At 50.9% G+C, this 15886-nt stretch overlaps 1 protein-coding gene and 2 long non-coding RNA genes across 6 annotated transcripts in view; 1 reads left to right on the forward strand and 2 right to left on the reverse strand.

The window, feature by feature from the left end:
- The window catches only part of LOC310671060, a 184643-nt gene that overhangs the window by 44200 nt on the left and 124557 nt on the right, over nt 1-15886 (reverse strand). The window lies entirely within an intron of this gene.
- Nucleotides 1-15886, reverse strand: part of LOC310671048 — a 105918-nt gene that overhangs the window by 6477 nt on the left and 83555 nt on the right. The gene's annotated exons all lie outside the window — the stretch shown is intronic.
- Nucleotides 1813-15014, forward strand: LOC310670266 (uncharacterized protein). 4 transcript variants are annotated; one of them, XM_083425331.1, is made up of 5 exons: nt 1813-2312; nt 5216-5496; nt 8005-8390; nt 9384-9522; nt 12449-15014. In XM_083425331.1, the coding sequence occupies exons 2-5, from the start codon at nt 5235-5237 to the stop codon at nt 13759-13761; spliced, it is 2100 nt and encodes a 699-aa protein (XP_083281457.1). In that variant the 5' UTR covers nt 1813-2312; nt 5216-5234; the 3' UTR covers nt 13762-15014. The 4 variants fall into 4 exon arrangements, with proteins under 4 accessions (XP_083281457.1, XP_083281456.1, XP_083281458.1 ...); XM_083425330.1 differs by having other exon boundaries at nt 1814-2316; XM_083425332.1 differs by having other exon boundaries at nt 1815-2316; nt 12452-15014.

Consider the following 15886-nt stretch of genomic DNA (forward strand, 5'->3'; position numbering starts at 1 on the left):
GACTTGGGTAAGAAATATCGACCTGTAAGGCTTGTTGAACGGGAATAAAAGCAGAGTAATCCATTCTTATGATTATCCCCCACAATGGATAGAACTGCAGTGTTTTCGGAGAGGGCGGCGATTTATGCTTTAAGGCAAATGTGGAGGATCTCTGGCTATTGCAGATGTGGCTGACGACATCTCCCATCAGCCCTGCCCAGGGGGCATCCTTGCAAGAACCAATCAGAGCTTTAGTTTGGCAGCATCTGCAAGGCTCCTCCCTGCTTTAAAGGAAGGAAGGTGGTCCATTCTGGACTTCAGTAATATATTACATAAATTGGTAGGCATGCATTTTAAAAAGTTAAAGGACCCCTGGTCCAGTCAAAGGCGACTATGGGGTTGTGGTGCTCATCTCGCTTTCAGGCTGATGGAGCCGGCGTTTGTCCACAGACAGCTTTCCGGGTCATGTGGTCAGCATGACTAAATCAGTATATCAGCATGACCAGTATACCTGAAGGAGCGTCTCCACCCCCAACGTTCAGCCTGGACGCTGAGGTCCAGCGCGGAGGGCCTTCTGGCGGTTCCCTCATTGCGAGAAGCAAAGCTACAGGGAACCAGGCAGAGGGCCTTCTCAGTAGTGGCTTCCGCCCTGTGGAAGGCCCTCCCACCAGATGTCAAGGAAATAAACAACTACCTGACATTCAGAAGACATCTGAAGGCAGCCCTGTTCAGGGAAGTTTTTAATGTGTAACATTTTAGTGTATTTTTGGTCTTTGTTGGAAGCCGCCCAGAGTGGCTGGGGAAACCCAGCCAGATGGGCGGAGTACAAATAATAAATTATTATTATTATAAACTGCTTCTGGCGCAACGGAACACCGTGACGGAAACCGGAGCACACGGAAACACTGTTTACCTTCTTGCCACAGCAGTACCTATTTATCTACTTGCACTGGCATGCTTTCGAACTGCTAGGTTGGCAGAAGCTGGGACAGAGCAATGGGAGCTCACTCCGTTGCGGGGACTTGAACCGTTGACCTTCCAGTCAGCAAGCCCAAGAGGCTCAGTTATTTAGACCACAGCACCACCCGCGTGTATGAGATGTTAGGGGAGGGGTTGTAGCTCTTGGGGGGGGGGGCACTGCTCCTTCTAAGATAGTTTGTCAAGCACTCAGACCTCACCTGTTGGTTCCTAGAAGTTGTCAGCATGCGACAGCAGCCACACCCTGGGAAACTAGCCAATGTATCTCAGACCCTCAGGGAAGAAGAAGAGTTTGGATTTGATATCCCGCTTTATCACTACCCGAAGGAGTCTCAAAGCGGCTAACGTTCTCCTTTCCCTTCCTCCCCCACAACAAACACTCTGTGAGGTGAGTGGGGCTGAGAGACTTCAGAGAAGTGTGACTGGCCCAAGGTCACCCAGCAGCTGCATGTGGAGGAGCGGAGACGTGAACCCGGTTCACCAGATTACGAGACTACCACTCTTAACCACTACACCACACTTCCCTCGCTGTGAGAAGCCAAGTTACAGGGAACCAGGCAGAGGGCCTTCTCGGTAGTGGCACCCACCCTGTGGAACTCCCTTCCACCAGATGTCAAAGAGAACAACAACTACCAGACTTTTAGAAGACACCTGAAGGCACCCCTGTTTAGGGAAGCTTTTAATGTTTAATAGGTTATTGTATTTTAATATTTTGTTGGAAGCCGCCCAGAGTGGCTGGGGAAGCCCAGCCAGATGGGCAGGTTATAAATAAATTATTATTATTATTATTATTATTATTATTATTATTATTATTATTATTATTATTATATTTTAACCAAACAACGATTGCAACAATCGAACGCGAGGCTGCTGCTAAATGCACAGGAGCAGGGGAAAAACAGTTGGCAACCTTCCCGTCTGCCAAGGAGCAGGGGAAGAAGGAAAGGAAATTAGGCCACCCTGTTGTTACCTGGCTCCAGCTCATCTGCTAAATGCACAGGAGCAGGGGGCGACGAGCAAGCTGGCAACTCTGCTGCCGAAGGCACAGGAGCCCTGTCAGAAGGGGGGAACAGGAAAGGTGGCAATCTCTGAGCAGCTCTGATCTGCGTGTTCAGCAGGAATGGAAGGGTTAAACATCCGAGCTGAGATTCCTAGAGAGGCCCAGAAATTGGGGAAGGAGGGGGGGGCTCTCATACAGAGCAGGCTGTTACTTCCTGCCCAGCCTTCTTTTTGTGTGTGTGCATTGGGGAGGGGGGGGGCGTATTTGCGTGTGTGCATGTATTTTGGATTTCCTTTTTTTTTTTTTTTTCCTTTTTCCAAATAGCGACTCAGGAACAGCAGAGGCGGTGAGAGAGGCAGGTAGCTATGCACATATCTATAGACCTATATTTTGCATTTCGCAGGAGCTGATGAGCGATTTGCAAGGCTGGAGGTGTTGGGTTGGGCCCCCCGGATAATTTATTATTAGTATTGTTATTTATGAGGAAGATCTGCAGCCTCCCTAGCTTCTAGAACAACCTTGCAGACCTTTTGATTTTTTTGAATTCCCCTGGTTGCCCTCCCATCAGATCTGACGTTTTGCATTCCATCTTTTGAAAATCCGCTCTCTTCTTGTCCTGAAACGCTGTGCTGGGTTTCGGATCAATTTGATGATTTCTCGCCGATTGTTTTGCACGTGTATTTTAAAATGTTCCGATTGGCGTTTTAGAACCCTGTATTTAAAGAAATGGATGAAAGTTTGAAAAACCAGTTATACATTCTTTGCAAGATGCAACCTGGGGCTTCTGAGGCGATGCAGGTTTATAACATTCACACATTACATTAAAGCCGTGTACAATCTGTGCACTTGTGTACACCAGTGGCAGATATTGTCCACATATCCACATGTATGTGCAACCAGTGCAGTTAAAGTGTACAAATCGACACGTGTGATCTCTTACATGCAAACACTTACACGTGTAGAGGCAACATGTACCTGCCTTTAGTGCAATGTGTGAGCAAGCCTAAAATGATGAAGGAGGTGGAGGAAGGGTGGAGGTATGGGGATAGCTCAGTGAGGAAAGCTCAGTCATACTGTTTGGGGGGGTCAGGCAGGTATGGGGGGGGGGCTCTCTGGTCCCGAATGGGGCAACTGTGCCCCTGAAGGACCAGGTGCACAGCCTGGGTGTCGTTTTGGACTCACAGCTGTCCATGGACACACAGGTCAGTTCTATGCCCAGGGCAGCTGTCTACCAGCTCCGTCTGGTACGCAGGATGAGACCCTACCTGCCCACAGACTGCTTCACCAGAGTGGTGCATGCTCTGGTTATCTCCCCCTTGGGCTACTGCAGTGCGCTCTACGTGGGGCTACCTTTGAAGGTGACCCGGAAACTACAACTAATCCAGGATGCGGCAGCTAGACTAGTGACTGGGAGCTGCCACCAAGACTATAAAACACTGGTCCTGAAAGACCTACATTGGCTCCCAGTACGTTTCTGAGCCCTATTCAAAGTGTTGGTGCTGATCTTTAATGCCCTAAACCATCAGCGTGTTTTTACATGAGTAGAATGTATGCTTTTATTTAAAATGCATCTCTGGGTTATTTGTGGGGCCAGCCTGGTTTTTTTACATGAGTAGAATGTGTGCTTTTATTTAAAATGCATCTCTGGGTTATTTGAGGGGCATAGGAATTCATTCATTATTTTTTTACAAAATATAGTCCAGCCCCCCACAAGGTCTGAGGGATAGTGGACCGGCCCACTGCTGAAAAAGTTTGCTGACCCCAGCTCTAAACTGCCTCGGCCCAGTATACCTGGTCTCCACCCCATTGTCCAGCCCGGACACTGAGGTTCAGCTCCGAGGGCCTTCTGGCGGTTCTCTCCCTGCGAGAAGTGAAGTTACAGGGAACCAGGCAGAGGGCCTTCTTGGTAGTGGGTCCTACCCTGTGGAACTCCCATCAGATGTCAAGGAAATAAACAACTATCTGACTTTTAGAAGACATCTGAAGGCAGCCCTGTTTAGGGAAGTTTTTAATGTTTGATGTTTTGTCGTGTTTTTAATATTCTGTTGGGAGCCACCCAGAGTGCCTGGGGAAACCCAGCCAGATGGGTGGGGTATAAATAAATTTGTGTTGCTGTTGTTACAGGAAACTTAATCTCAGGGTCATGGGTTCGAGTCCTACATTGGGCAAAATATTCCTGCATTGCAGGGGGTTGGACTAGATGACCCTAGGGGGTTCCTTCCAATTGCAATTCTAAGGGGTCCCCCCCCCCCACTGGCAATTATCAGTCTTGTGGTTTTTAGGCACAAGCGGAGGTGTGGATGAGTCCTTGGAGGAAACAAGCAGGACCTGAATGCAACAGCACAGCTCTTCCTGCCCAAAATTCCCATGAGCCATTAATCAGAAGCAATTACTCCCTCCTGGAGTGGAGGGTCAAAATTGCCATTGTGACTAGTAGGCATACTTAGTCTTCCTTTGTAAAGATGTCATAAAGGTAAAGGTAAAGGAACCCCTGACCATTAGGTCCAGTCGTGGCCGACTCTGGGGTTGCGGCGCTCATCTCGCTTTATTGGCCGAGGGAGCTGGCGTACAGCTTCCGGGTCATATGGCCAGCATGACTAAGCCACTTCTGGCGAACCAGAGCAGTGCACGGAAACACTGTTTACCTTCCCGCCGGAGTGGTACCTATTTATCTACTTGCACTTTGACGTGCTTTCGAACTGCTAGGTGGGCAGGAGCAGGGACCGAGCAACGGGAGCTCACCCCATTGCGGGGAATTGAACTGCCGACCTTCTGATCGGCAAGCCCAAGAGGCTCTGTGGTTTAACCCATAGCGCCACCCACGTCCCTTGAAGATGTCATAGAATCATATAATAGTAGAGCTGGAAGGGAGCCTGAGGTTCATCAAACTCAACCCCCTGCAATGCAGGAATGGTAACAACAACAACAACGATTTATTATTTATACCCTGCCACTCTGAGAAACACGATAAAACATTAAAAATCTCAAAGTCTTTCCTTTTCGTCCTGAATTTCACACCATTCAGCTTCATCGGTTGATCCCGTTGGGTTCCGTTGTTCGCTAAGGGAGGGGAGAAACCTCCACACAGCGCATCATAATTTTATACATCTCAGGCCTAACATACATAGGATTCTCACTAACGCATTTTCAGAAATCTGAACGTTTCGGAAAACAAAGCTTGGATTCAAAGCTCCGTACTTTCTCAAATTTCGGAATGTTTCCTTCGTCATGGCGGCTCTGTTCTCGATTTGTTGGCAGGACGAAAGGGCCGTTGAGCATGATGGAGCCGCCCTCTCAGAGCTTCCTGCTCCAGTCCGCGGGGATACAGTGCCGGGTGAAGCAGGAGCCCGACGAAGGACCCCCCGACGGTTGGGGGTCGCCCGAGTTCTTGACGGTCGTGCAGATCTCTGACGGGAGGCTCGGAAACCCGGACGCGCCGTGGGACGAGGCGGACGCTCCCATTGAGGGGGCTGGGAAAAAGCAACGGGCCGTGTGCGTTCCAGGCCTCAAAGGGGATTCGGAGCAGATGTATACTACCGGTAAGTGCCCAGTTCAAGGTCTTACAGAATAATAATAATAATAATAATAATAATAATAATAATAATATATTATTATTATTTATACCCCACCCATTTGACTGCGTTTCCCCAGCCACTCTGGGCGGCTTCCAACAGAACACTAAAATACAACAACCTATTAAACATTAAAAGCTTCCATAAACAGGGCTACCTTCAGATGTCTTCTAAAAGTTTGGTCGTTATTTTTCTCTTTGACATCTGATGGGAGGACGTTCCACGGCCGGGTGCCACTACCGAGAAGGCCCTCTGCCTGGTTCCCTGTAACTTGGCTTCTCACAGGGAGGGAACCGCCAGAAGGCCCTCGGCGCTGGATCTTAGTGTCTGGGCTGAATGATGGGGGTGGAGACGCTCCTTCAGGTATACTGGACCGAGGCCGTTTAGGGCTTTAAAGGTCAGTACCAACACTTTGAATTGTGCTCGGAAACGTACTGTGAGCCAGTGTAGGTCTTTCAAGACCGGTGTTATATGGTCTTGGCAGCCATAGGATTGTAGAGTTGGAAGGGACCCCAGGGGTCATCTAGTCCAGCCCCCTGCCCCACCTCTGCACTGCTGTTTTATCTACAAAGCAGATCACTGTGTTCTGTGGGGCAGCTTCCCCTTCAACACCCAAAGGTCTCAGAAAGCTTTTCCACTGTGACACGGAGCTTTTAGCGTGGATGCCCCTGTTCTGTGGAGCAGCATTATTGTCAGGATACGATGGGTGCCCGCTCTCTGCCCTTTCCAGAAACTTCCATTTTGACAGGTTTTCGGATAAATGAGTGTCTGCCATACGGGTCTACTTATTGGAACTAGAATAACAGCTAACAAATACAGCTGTACCTTGGAAGTTGAACAGAAGCTCCTGCAGCCAATCGGAAGCCCCGTCAGACGTTCGGCTCCCAAAAATAGTTCGCAAACTGGAACTGTCACTTCCAGGGTTGCGGCGTTTGGGAGCCAAAACGTTTAAGAACTAAGCTGTCTGGTGGTTGCTCGTGAGTAACCAGGCAGGACTCCGACCTGTCTTTTACAGGTTTTATTGTGCAAACTATTTACAGTGCAGATCCACAAAGTTCATGTCCGTCTTAGTCACTTGCAGAATCCGGGAGTGGCCCCTTCCGGTTTCTCCCCCAACATAAGAACTTCGGCACCCCAAACCTCCTCCTCCCCTCCTTGCGTTTCACCCCTCTGCACAAGCTGGGCGACGGAAGTGGTGTGCATCCCTCCTGGCCAGCCTGGAGAGGTGAGGCGCTAGGGCTCTCAGCAGCATCCTTGAGCCCTCTCCTGTCTTGGCTGGCCCCTTCCCTCTCTTCTCCACTGGAGGTGTGGCTTTCCCCACCCCTGGAAGAGAAACTGCTCCTCAGGAGTTTTGGAGGCTCTCGGTATCCCAACAGCCCCCCGCCCCGGCTCCCTCCCCTGTTCCGATGGCAGTCCCCTGCCATAAGCTGTTCGAAAACCAAGTGGGTGGATATTGGACTTTTTGTCAGACCGCCCCCAGAGGGTTTGGTTGGGCCCTTATACCTCTAATATGCTTAAGACTAACATAGGAACACCACAGGGATGCGTACTCAGTCCGCTCCTTTATATTCTCTACACGTACGATTGTGTCGCTACTCACCCTAGTAATAGGGTTGTCAAATTTGCAGATGACACAACCGTGATCGGGCTCATCCCTGAAAGGGAGGGTGAAATGGATTATAGAGATGAGGTGGAGCGGCTGACAGAGTGGTGCAGAGCTAACAATTTGCTCATAAATACAAGGAAGACAAAGGAACTTGTGGTGGACTACAGGAGACAGAAGAGCAATGTCCAGCCACTTTTGATTGATGGGGTCTGTGTGGAGAGGGTAACAACGTTCAGATTTTTGGGCATTGAATTACAAGAGGATCTGTCCTGGAGTGTCAACACAAGGGGGCTTGTGAAGAAGGCGCAGCAGAGACTGTATTTTTTGAGAATACTAAGGAAAAACCATCTTCCGCAGAAACTGCTGCTTGCCTTCTATCACTGTGCCATTGAGAGTGTGCTCACTTATGGCTTATGTGTGTGGTACGGAAGCTGTACTACCCAGGACAGGATGGGGTTGTGCAGGGTTGTTAAGGCAGCAGAGAGCATTGTTGGCTGCCCACTCTCCACCTTAGAGCAGATTTATGCCACAAGGTGCCATAGGAAGGCACTGGACATAGTAAAAGATCCATCGCATCCTGGTCACTGTCTCTTCGAGCTTTTGCCGTCGGGAAGGAGATACAGGACGATGATGACAAGAATGAGCCGTCTTAAGAATAGCTTCTTCTCCAGAGCGATCTCGGCCCTGAATGGGAAGCCCGGACTTTGAAAGTCAACTAATCACCCTTGCTGTATCATACTGTATTGTTTAATCAGTGTTTTTATGGAGCAGTCAAGTAATTTTGTTGTCCCCGAAGGGGGCAATGACAATAAAGATATTATTTTTATTTTTATTATTATTATTAAATACTTCTCTCCTTGTTGGACTAGATGTTGACAGAGCATCTCTGCAAGCCTACGAGAGCCGCGATGGAGACCGGGCGCCAGTGAAGGAAGAGGCCTTTTGCGAGTCGGATGCCCAGGAGGCAGAGGCCTACCGCCAGTGTTTCCGGGCCTTCCTCTACCAGGAGGACGAGGGGCCGAGGGAGGCGTGCCGGCAACTCTGGGAACTTTGCCGGCACTGGCTGAAGCCAGAGAGGCACACCAAGGGACAGATCCTGGAGCTGCTGATCCTGGAGCAGTTCCTGGCCATCCTGCCGCCGGAGATCCAGGGCTGGGTCAGGGACGGCACACCAGAGACCTGCTCCCAGGCGGTGGCCCTGGCCGAGGATTTCCTCCTCAGGCGGGAAGAGGCGGAGGAGAGACAAGGAAAAGAGGTGAGGACGAGATCAGGAGGGAGTGAGACACCAGTGATACCTTAGCGTGGTGGTAGGGCATCTACCGTATTTTTCGCTCTATAAGACACACTTTTTCCCTCCTAAAAAGTAAGGGGAAATGTGTGTGCGTCTTATGGAGCGAATGCAGGCTGCGCGGCTAAGCCAGAAGCCAGAACAGGGAGAGGGAGTGCTGTTCTAGCTTCAGGCTTAGCTGGGCTCCCTCTAGCTATCCTGGCTTTTGGATAGCCCCCGCAAAGCTTCTGTAGGGCAGCGGGACGAAGGCTCCCCGCTGTCCTGCGGAGGCTTCGTGCAGCTCTTGCAGGAAGTGGGGGGAAGGGACAGAGTGTGCGACTCTGTCCCTTCCCCCACCTCCCAGAAAAGCCCCCCAAAACCGCGCTCTCTTTAAAGAGCGCATGGTTCTTGCGGGAGATGGCAGCTTACCCGCGCGTAGCCTCTTCCGGACAGGGGCAACCTTCATCCCGCTGCCTGGGAGAGGCTTCAGCGGCTATCCCAGAAGCCGGATCCCTCTTGCTGTTCTGGCTTCTGGGATTCAGAATTCCCCCCCCCCCTTGTTTCCTCCCCCCCCCCAAACTAGGTGTGTTTTATTGTCTGGTGCATCCTATAGAGCAAAAAATATGATAGTTTGCGTGCAGAAGGACCCAGGTTCACTCCTAAGCCTTCAGGTAATGTCCCCTGCCTGAAACGGTGGAGAACTGCCAGTCAGTGTAGACAACACTGTGTTCGATGGCCTCCCCCTTGCTCTGACACAGCTTCGCATGTTCCTAGTCCTTTGCAGGGGAGCCCACAGCTCAGCAGTAGAACACCTGTTTTGCATGGACACAGTTTCTGTTCAGTCCCCAACCTTTTTCAGGTAAGGCTGGGAGAGAGGCCATGTGGAACCCTGGAGAGCTGCTGCCAGTCAGTGCAGGCACTACTGAACTAGATGGACCAATGCCCGGCTTTGGATTCTGACTTAAATCCGGCTGCTTTCAGGTGCTGCTTCATCAGGTGTCTGCCAGTCTCCCGGAATCAGATGGAGCTCCTCTGGGTCTTGAAGCAAAACAGCTTTTCAGGGAACCTAAGCAGGAGGAGGAGGAGGAGGAAGACAACGACGAAGGCACCGAAACTGGGGGTGAGGATTCCTTTGTGTTGTCCCTCTTCTGGCATAGCCTGAGTGGTGGGGCGGCTCTGGATATGCCCTCGTTGAGCATGGCTTAGGGCCCTCGTATCTATGGGACCGCCTCTCCTGGTCTGCCCTGCAGAGGACCTTAAGGTCCATGAATAACCATAGTTTAGAGGTCCTGGGCCCTAAGAAAGCCAGACTATCCTCCACCAGGGCCAGGGCCTTTTCAGTGATGGCTCCAACCTGGTGGAATGCTCTGTCCCATAAGACTAGGGCCCTGCAGGATTTAATCTCCTTTCATCAGGCCTGTAAGACAGAGCTATTCCACCTAGCCTTTAATTTGAATTCAGGCTGATCTTTTATTTCCCTTCTCTTCCCTCCCCCTCCCCTTTTATGAAGATCACCCGCTCTGTGACCTCACAGCTAATTCTCCCCTGGCCTCCTCACTGGCCCAAGTAGGACCAATTCAGCCAGCTAGCCCTGGGGATTATCTAATGCTTATTTCTCCTAAATTGATTTTTGATTTTTATTGTTATTCATGTTTTTATACTGTATTTTATGCTGCTTTTATAATTAAGTGTTTTAAATTTGTTGTTAGCCGCCCTGAGCCCGGTTTTTGAACCAGAAAGGACGGGGTATAAAAAATAATTATTATTATTTATTCTAGTAGAAGTGGGCCGTGCCTAGCATGGATTGGCTGGCACCTGTGACGTCTCAAACCCATTTCCCTTCTCCATTCCTAGAGCAGTTTCGCAATCTGGGCCCAGTTTTGCCAAGTGGGCCTGGTCTGGAAACTCCAGCTAACGCAGAATGTGGTGGCTAGACTGCTGCTGAGAGGGGAGGGAGAAGCAGATGGCCAAGAAATATGTGATACCACTGTTAAAACATCTGCACCCGTTGCCTACCTGCTATTGAGCCAGGTTGAAGATCCTTGTATTCATTTACAAATCCCCGAAAAACTTGTGCCCAGGATACCTGAATCTTTAAGACCAAGCTTGACTGTGAAATTTTTTGGGGGGGACATCAAATACCAACCTTCGGTGGTATTTGCTCAGCTTTTCTGAACCCAACAGAAATCCTGCAGGCATCTTCATTAACTGCTAAATGTTTCTTGACAGCCCCCCCCCCCCCAAATATTGCTAATGCAGACGGTTAAGAAAAAGAATCATTTCCGTAACAGTGGCTTTACATTTTATACTTGGCTTTTATTGTGTTTATATTTGCCACAATCTTCTTTGTTGTTTCTAATGGCATGTCTCCCCAAAAAGCCCTGTTATTGCGTGGCCTCTTTTTGGTGGCCAAAGAAAAGGGCCTCTGATGAAGACTGCCAGGTCTGGGCTGGTTCATACAGGGAGAAACAGTCTTGAGCCGTATAGGGACAAAAGAGTTTGTGAACCTGAAAAATGTGTCTTGTTTTTTTTCCTTTTTGTTTAAAATAAATAACAACAGCAAATGGCTAGTCCATAAGGAAGTATGGGTTTCATTTGCGTTCGATGCAGGATTTTGTCATGTTTTCTACTTGCAAAGAATTTGGAGTCATGCCCTAACATTAGTGTCAGGGAACTGCCATCAGTGCCGGAGGGAGAGAGCAAAATCCAGAGGGATTCCGGAGAGCGTCCCGGGAGGGGGAGAGGCAGCCCGTCTTCTGGGGAAGAGAATCAGCGTAGCACCAGTGGAGAAGGGGGGCAGATGGGGGAAGCGGTGAGGCGGTCCCATGACTCCTTTCCGGGGACCAGCGGGGAGAGTAGAGGTCCTCCGCTGCCTACGCCCTCCTTGCGCAGAAGGCTTTCGCGCAGAGAGAGTAGGAGGAGACTAGGCGTCAAAGAGCTTCTTTGCTGGAAGAAGTTTAAGAAACGCCCACAGAAATGCCAGCGATTGAGACAGCCACTGGTGAGTGGCTGTCCGGACAGAAAAGGTTCACTCAGGCAACCCAGCCAGGTGTTTGCACCGGCTTACGCACGAGCAACCCCTAGAACCACTACAATTAGGTTTGAGCATATTGCACCAATCCTGGTCCTACTGCACTGGTTTCCGGGCCCAGTTCAAAGTGCTGGTTTTGACCTATAAAGCCTTAAGCGGCTCAGGACTGCAATACCTCAAGGACCGCCTCTTTCCATATGAACCTACCCGGACCCTGAGATCATCTTCTGAGGCCCTTCTTTGTGTGCCTCCTCCATGAGAGGTCCGGAGGGTGGCAACATGAGAACGGGGCCTTCTCTGCAGTGGCTCCCCATCTGTGGAATGCTCTCCCCAGGGAAGTTCACCTGTTGCCTTCATTATACACCTTTAGGCACCGGGCAAAAATGTTCCTTTTTAACCAGGCCGTTGGTTGATCTGTTTGACATCCTATACCCTTTTAAAATGTGGCTCTTTTCATGGGGGTGCGTTATTGTGTTGTTTTTATTCTGATCTTATATGTTGTGATCTTTTCTGTGAACCGCCCTGAGACCTCCGGGTACAGAGCTGTATATAAACCCAATTAATAATAATAATAATGATCATAATGATCATAATAATAAAATGGCTTCGGTCCAGTATACCTGAAGGAACGTCTCCACCCCCATCGTTCTGTCCGGACACTGAGGTCCAGCTCCGAGGGCCTTCTGGCGGTTCCCTCGCTGCAAGAAGCGAAGTTACAGGGAACCAGGCAGAGGGCCTTCTCAGTAGTGGCGCCCGCCCTGTGGAACGCCCTCCCATCAGATGTCAAAGAGAAAAACAACTACCAGACTTTTAGAAGACATCTGAAGGCAGCCCTGTTTAGGGAAGCTTTTAATGTTTAATAGGTTATTGTATTTTAGTGTTCTGTTGAAAGCCGCCCAGAATGGCTGGGGTAACCCAGCCAGATGGGCTGGGATATAAATAATATTTATTATTATTATTATTATTAGTAGTAGTAGTAGTAGTAGTAGTATTTTGCCTGTTCTATGTGTTTCAGCAGGTTTCAGTTGGGCTCATGACGATGAGGAAGAGGAAGAGAAGCCATGTCTGGGGGGCCCTGAGCAAATGGAACCGCAGGGTTTGTCCAGAGAAAGACTTTCCTGGTGCGAGGAGAATGGCGGCATTTCTGCCCATCAGCCTGACTCAGAAAAGAAGACCCACCGCGGAAAACGACCAGGCAGCTCCCTTCCTCCTTGGGGAGGTGACGAGGATCTTGGCGGAAGTGAAGAGGAGGAGATCCTCCAGCCCGAAGAAGAGCGTTCATGCGTTCTGGGCGAGAAGACCCTTGGTCACATTTGCCACCCGAGGATCCACGCGGGAGAGGAACCACACAGTTGCGCGGTGCGCTCGAAAACCTTTGCACCGAGATCTGGGCTGGTTGCGCACGAGAGGACGGCGCGCGCAGGAGAGAAATCCTATCCCTGCCTGCACTGCGGGGAAAGCTTTGACACAAGCTCCCATTTCGCCTGGCACTTGCGGAGCCACGCCGGGGGGAAGCCGTACGAGTGCTTCAAATGCGGGAAGAGCTTACACAGCAGCCACTCCTTCGCCGGCCACCTGCGGAGCCACGTCGGGGGCGAGCCCTTTGAGTGCCTGCGCTGCGGGAAAAGCTCCACCGCCCGCTCGGATCTGACCCGGCACGCGGGCGAGAAGCCCTACCAGTGCTTGGATTGCGAGAGGAGCTTCGCCCGCCGGCGGGCCCACGCGGGAGAGAAACCTTTCACGTGCGGCGAGTGCGGGAAGATCTTCAGCCGCAGCTCGCACCTCCACGGGCACCAGAGGATGCATTGCAGCGAGAAGGCGCACAAGTGCCTGGACTGCGGGAAAACCTTCAGCGGGAGGTCGCACCTCAACCGGCACCAGAGGATCCACACGGGGGAGAAGCTCTTCAAGTGCTTGGTGTGCGGGAAGAGCTTCTGCATGAACTCGGACCTGGTGGCGCACGAGAGGATCCACACGGGCCACAAGCCGTACAAGTGCGCCGACTGCGGGAAGAGCTTCAGCCAGAAGCAGCACCTCACCAGCCACCAGAGGACCCACACGGGCGAGAAGCCCTACGTCTGCCTGCACTGCGGCAAAGGCTTCAGCGTCAGCTCCAACCTCAACACGCACGAGAGGACGCACACCGGCGTGCGGCCCTTCAAGTGCTCCGACTGCGGCAAGAGCTTCAGCCAGAAGTCGCACCTCATTGGCCACCAGAGGATCCACACGGGGGAGAAGCCCTACCTGTGCGTCGACTGCGGGAAGAGCTTCAGCTCCAGCTCCAACCTCATGGCGCACGCGAGAACCCACAGCGGGGAGAAAGCATAGGGGCCTCTGGGAGGGCCGCCGGAAATACGTTGGCGCCTCGGTTTTTGAACGTCTCTGTTGACAAACATTTCAGTTTTCAAACGCCGTAAACCCAGAAGTAAATGCTTGGGTTTTCGAACACGCCTCGGAAGTTGAACATGCCACACAGCTTCCGCTAAGTGCAAAATCCTGAGGCCTAAAAAGGTAAAGGGACCCCTGACCATTAGGTCCAGTCGTGACCGACTCTGGGGTTGTGGCGCTCATCTTGCTTTATTGGCTGAGGGAGCTGGCGTACAGCTTCCGGGTCACGTGGCCAGCATGACTAAGCCGCTTCTGGCGAACCAGAGCAGCGCACGGAAATGCCGTTTACCTTCCCGCCGGAGCGGTACCTATTTATCTACTTGCACTATGACGTGTTTTCAAACTGCTAGGTTGGCAGGAGCTGGGACCAAGCAACGGGAGCTCACCCCGTTGTGGAGATTCGAACCGCCGACCTTCTGATCGGCAAGTCCTAGGCTCTGTGGTTTAACCCACAGCACCACCCACGTCTCTATCTGAGGTCCCATCCTGAGGCCTAGCTGTTGGCTATTGATTTTTCAGTTTTTAAATGTTTCAGAACTTGAATTGTCTTCCAAAACGGATTACGTTCGAAAACCGAGGTACCACAGTGAATCCGAGGAGCAAGGGGTCTCGGTCAAGTAAACGCCTCGCTTTCAGCAGCACTCATTCCACCGGCTGCCGTTCAGAGACAGCCTCTAGACATGTCCTCCATGAATTTGTCTTGCCCCAATTTAAAGCCGTCAAAATTTGGCCTCCTATGGGAGCAGATGTCATAGCTGAACTCTGTGGTGGGACCAAGTACCTCTTTTTGTCTCTCCTGAACCTCCTTAGGATAGAGGAAGCAGCCGCATCCCAAGTCAGGCCATTGGTCTACTTAGCTCAAGACTGTCTACACTGACTGGCAGCCGCTCTCTGAAAAGTTTCAGTAGGGGGTTCTCCTCCTGCCTTCCTGGAAGATGCTAGGGATTTTGAACCTGTGATTTCCTGCCTCTGGTTTATATTTACTCTCAAGAATTGGAATCCGCATTCTCCCAAATACAATTCCCTTTTCCTTGTACCAGCACCCCGATATTCCGCGATATTGTAGGATTTGGGGATCTTAGGGGTGGGTTGGAGGGGGGGAAACTAAAGATATAAAGGACTGTGTATGGCATGTTGGTACTCAGCTGTTGGTGACTTGTAAGGCAATAAAAACTAAGACAGAAGAGGGCGAAGGTTGATCTCTGATGCCCCCAGACACAAGGTTAGATCTTACCAGCGAGGAAATTTCAGCTGAGCGTTATGAGAAACCTCGATTCCACACAGACTGCTCTTTTATCACAGGGGCATTCTGCAACCTGACACATTCAACGTGCGTCCTGCAGCCTGCCAATAATAGTGCAATTGGCAAGGGTTTATACTGGACTGTCCACACATCATCCTTTATCAGTTTGTTCTGCAGCGCTTCCCCAACCTTCCCACATTATTGCATCTACATTTTAAGAACATAAGAAGTGGATCAGGCCGGGGACCCGTCTAGTCCAGATTCCCCAGTGGGAAGTCAATAAATAAATAAATAAATAAATAATTTATTTATACCCCGCCCATCTGGCTGGGTTTCCCCAGCCACTCTGAGTAGAATATTAATAATAATAAAAAAGCGATCAAACATTAAAAACATCCCTAAACAGGGCTGCCTTCAGATGTCTTCTGAAAGTCAGATAAAAAGGTAAAGGTACCCCTGCCCATACGGGCCAGTCTTGCCAGACTCTAGGGTTGTGCACTCATCTCACTCTAGAGGCCGGGAGCCAGCGCTGTCCGCAGACACTTCCGGGTCACGTGGCCAGCGTGACAAGCTGCATCTGGCGAGCCAGCGCAGCACACGGAACGCCGTTTACCTTCCCGCTGGTAAGTGGTCCCTATTTATCTACTTGCACCCAGGGGTGTTTTCGAACTGCTAGGTTGGCAGGCGCTGGGACCGAACGACGGGAGCGCACCCCGCCGCGGGGATTCGAACCGCCGACCTTTCGATCGGCAAGTCCTAGGCGCTGAGGCTTTTACCCACAGCGCCACCCGCGTCCCAAAAGTCAGATAGTTATTACTAAGC

The sequence above is a fragment of the Podarcis tiliguerta genome, assembly GCF_965153285.1.
Source record: "Podarcis tiliguerta genome assembly, chromosome: 2".
Taxonomy (NCBI): domain Eukaryota; kingdom Metazoa; phylum Chordata; class Lepidosauria; order Squamata; family Lacertidae; genus Podarcis; species Podarcis tiliguerta.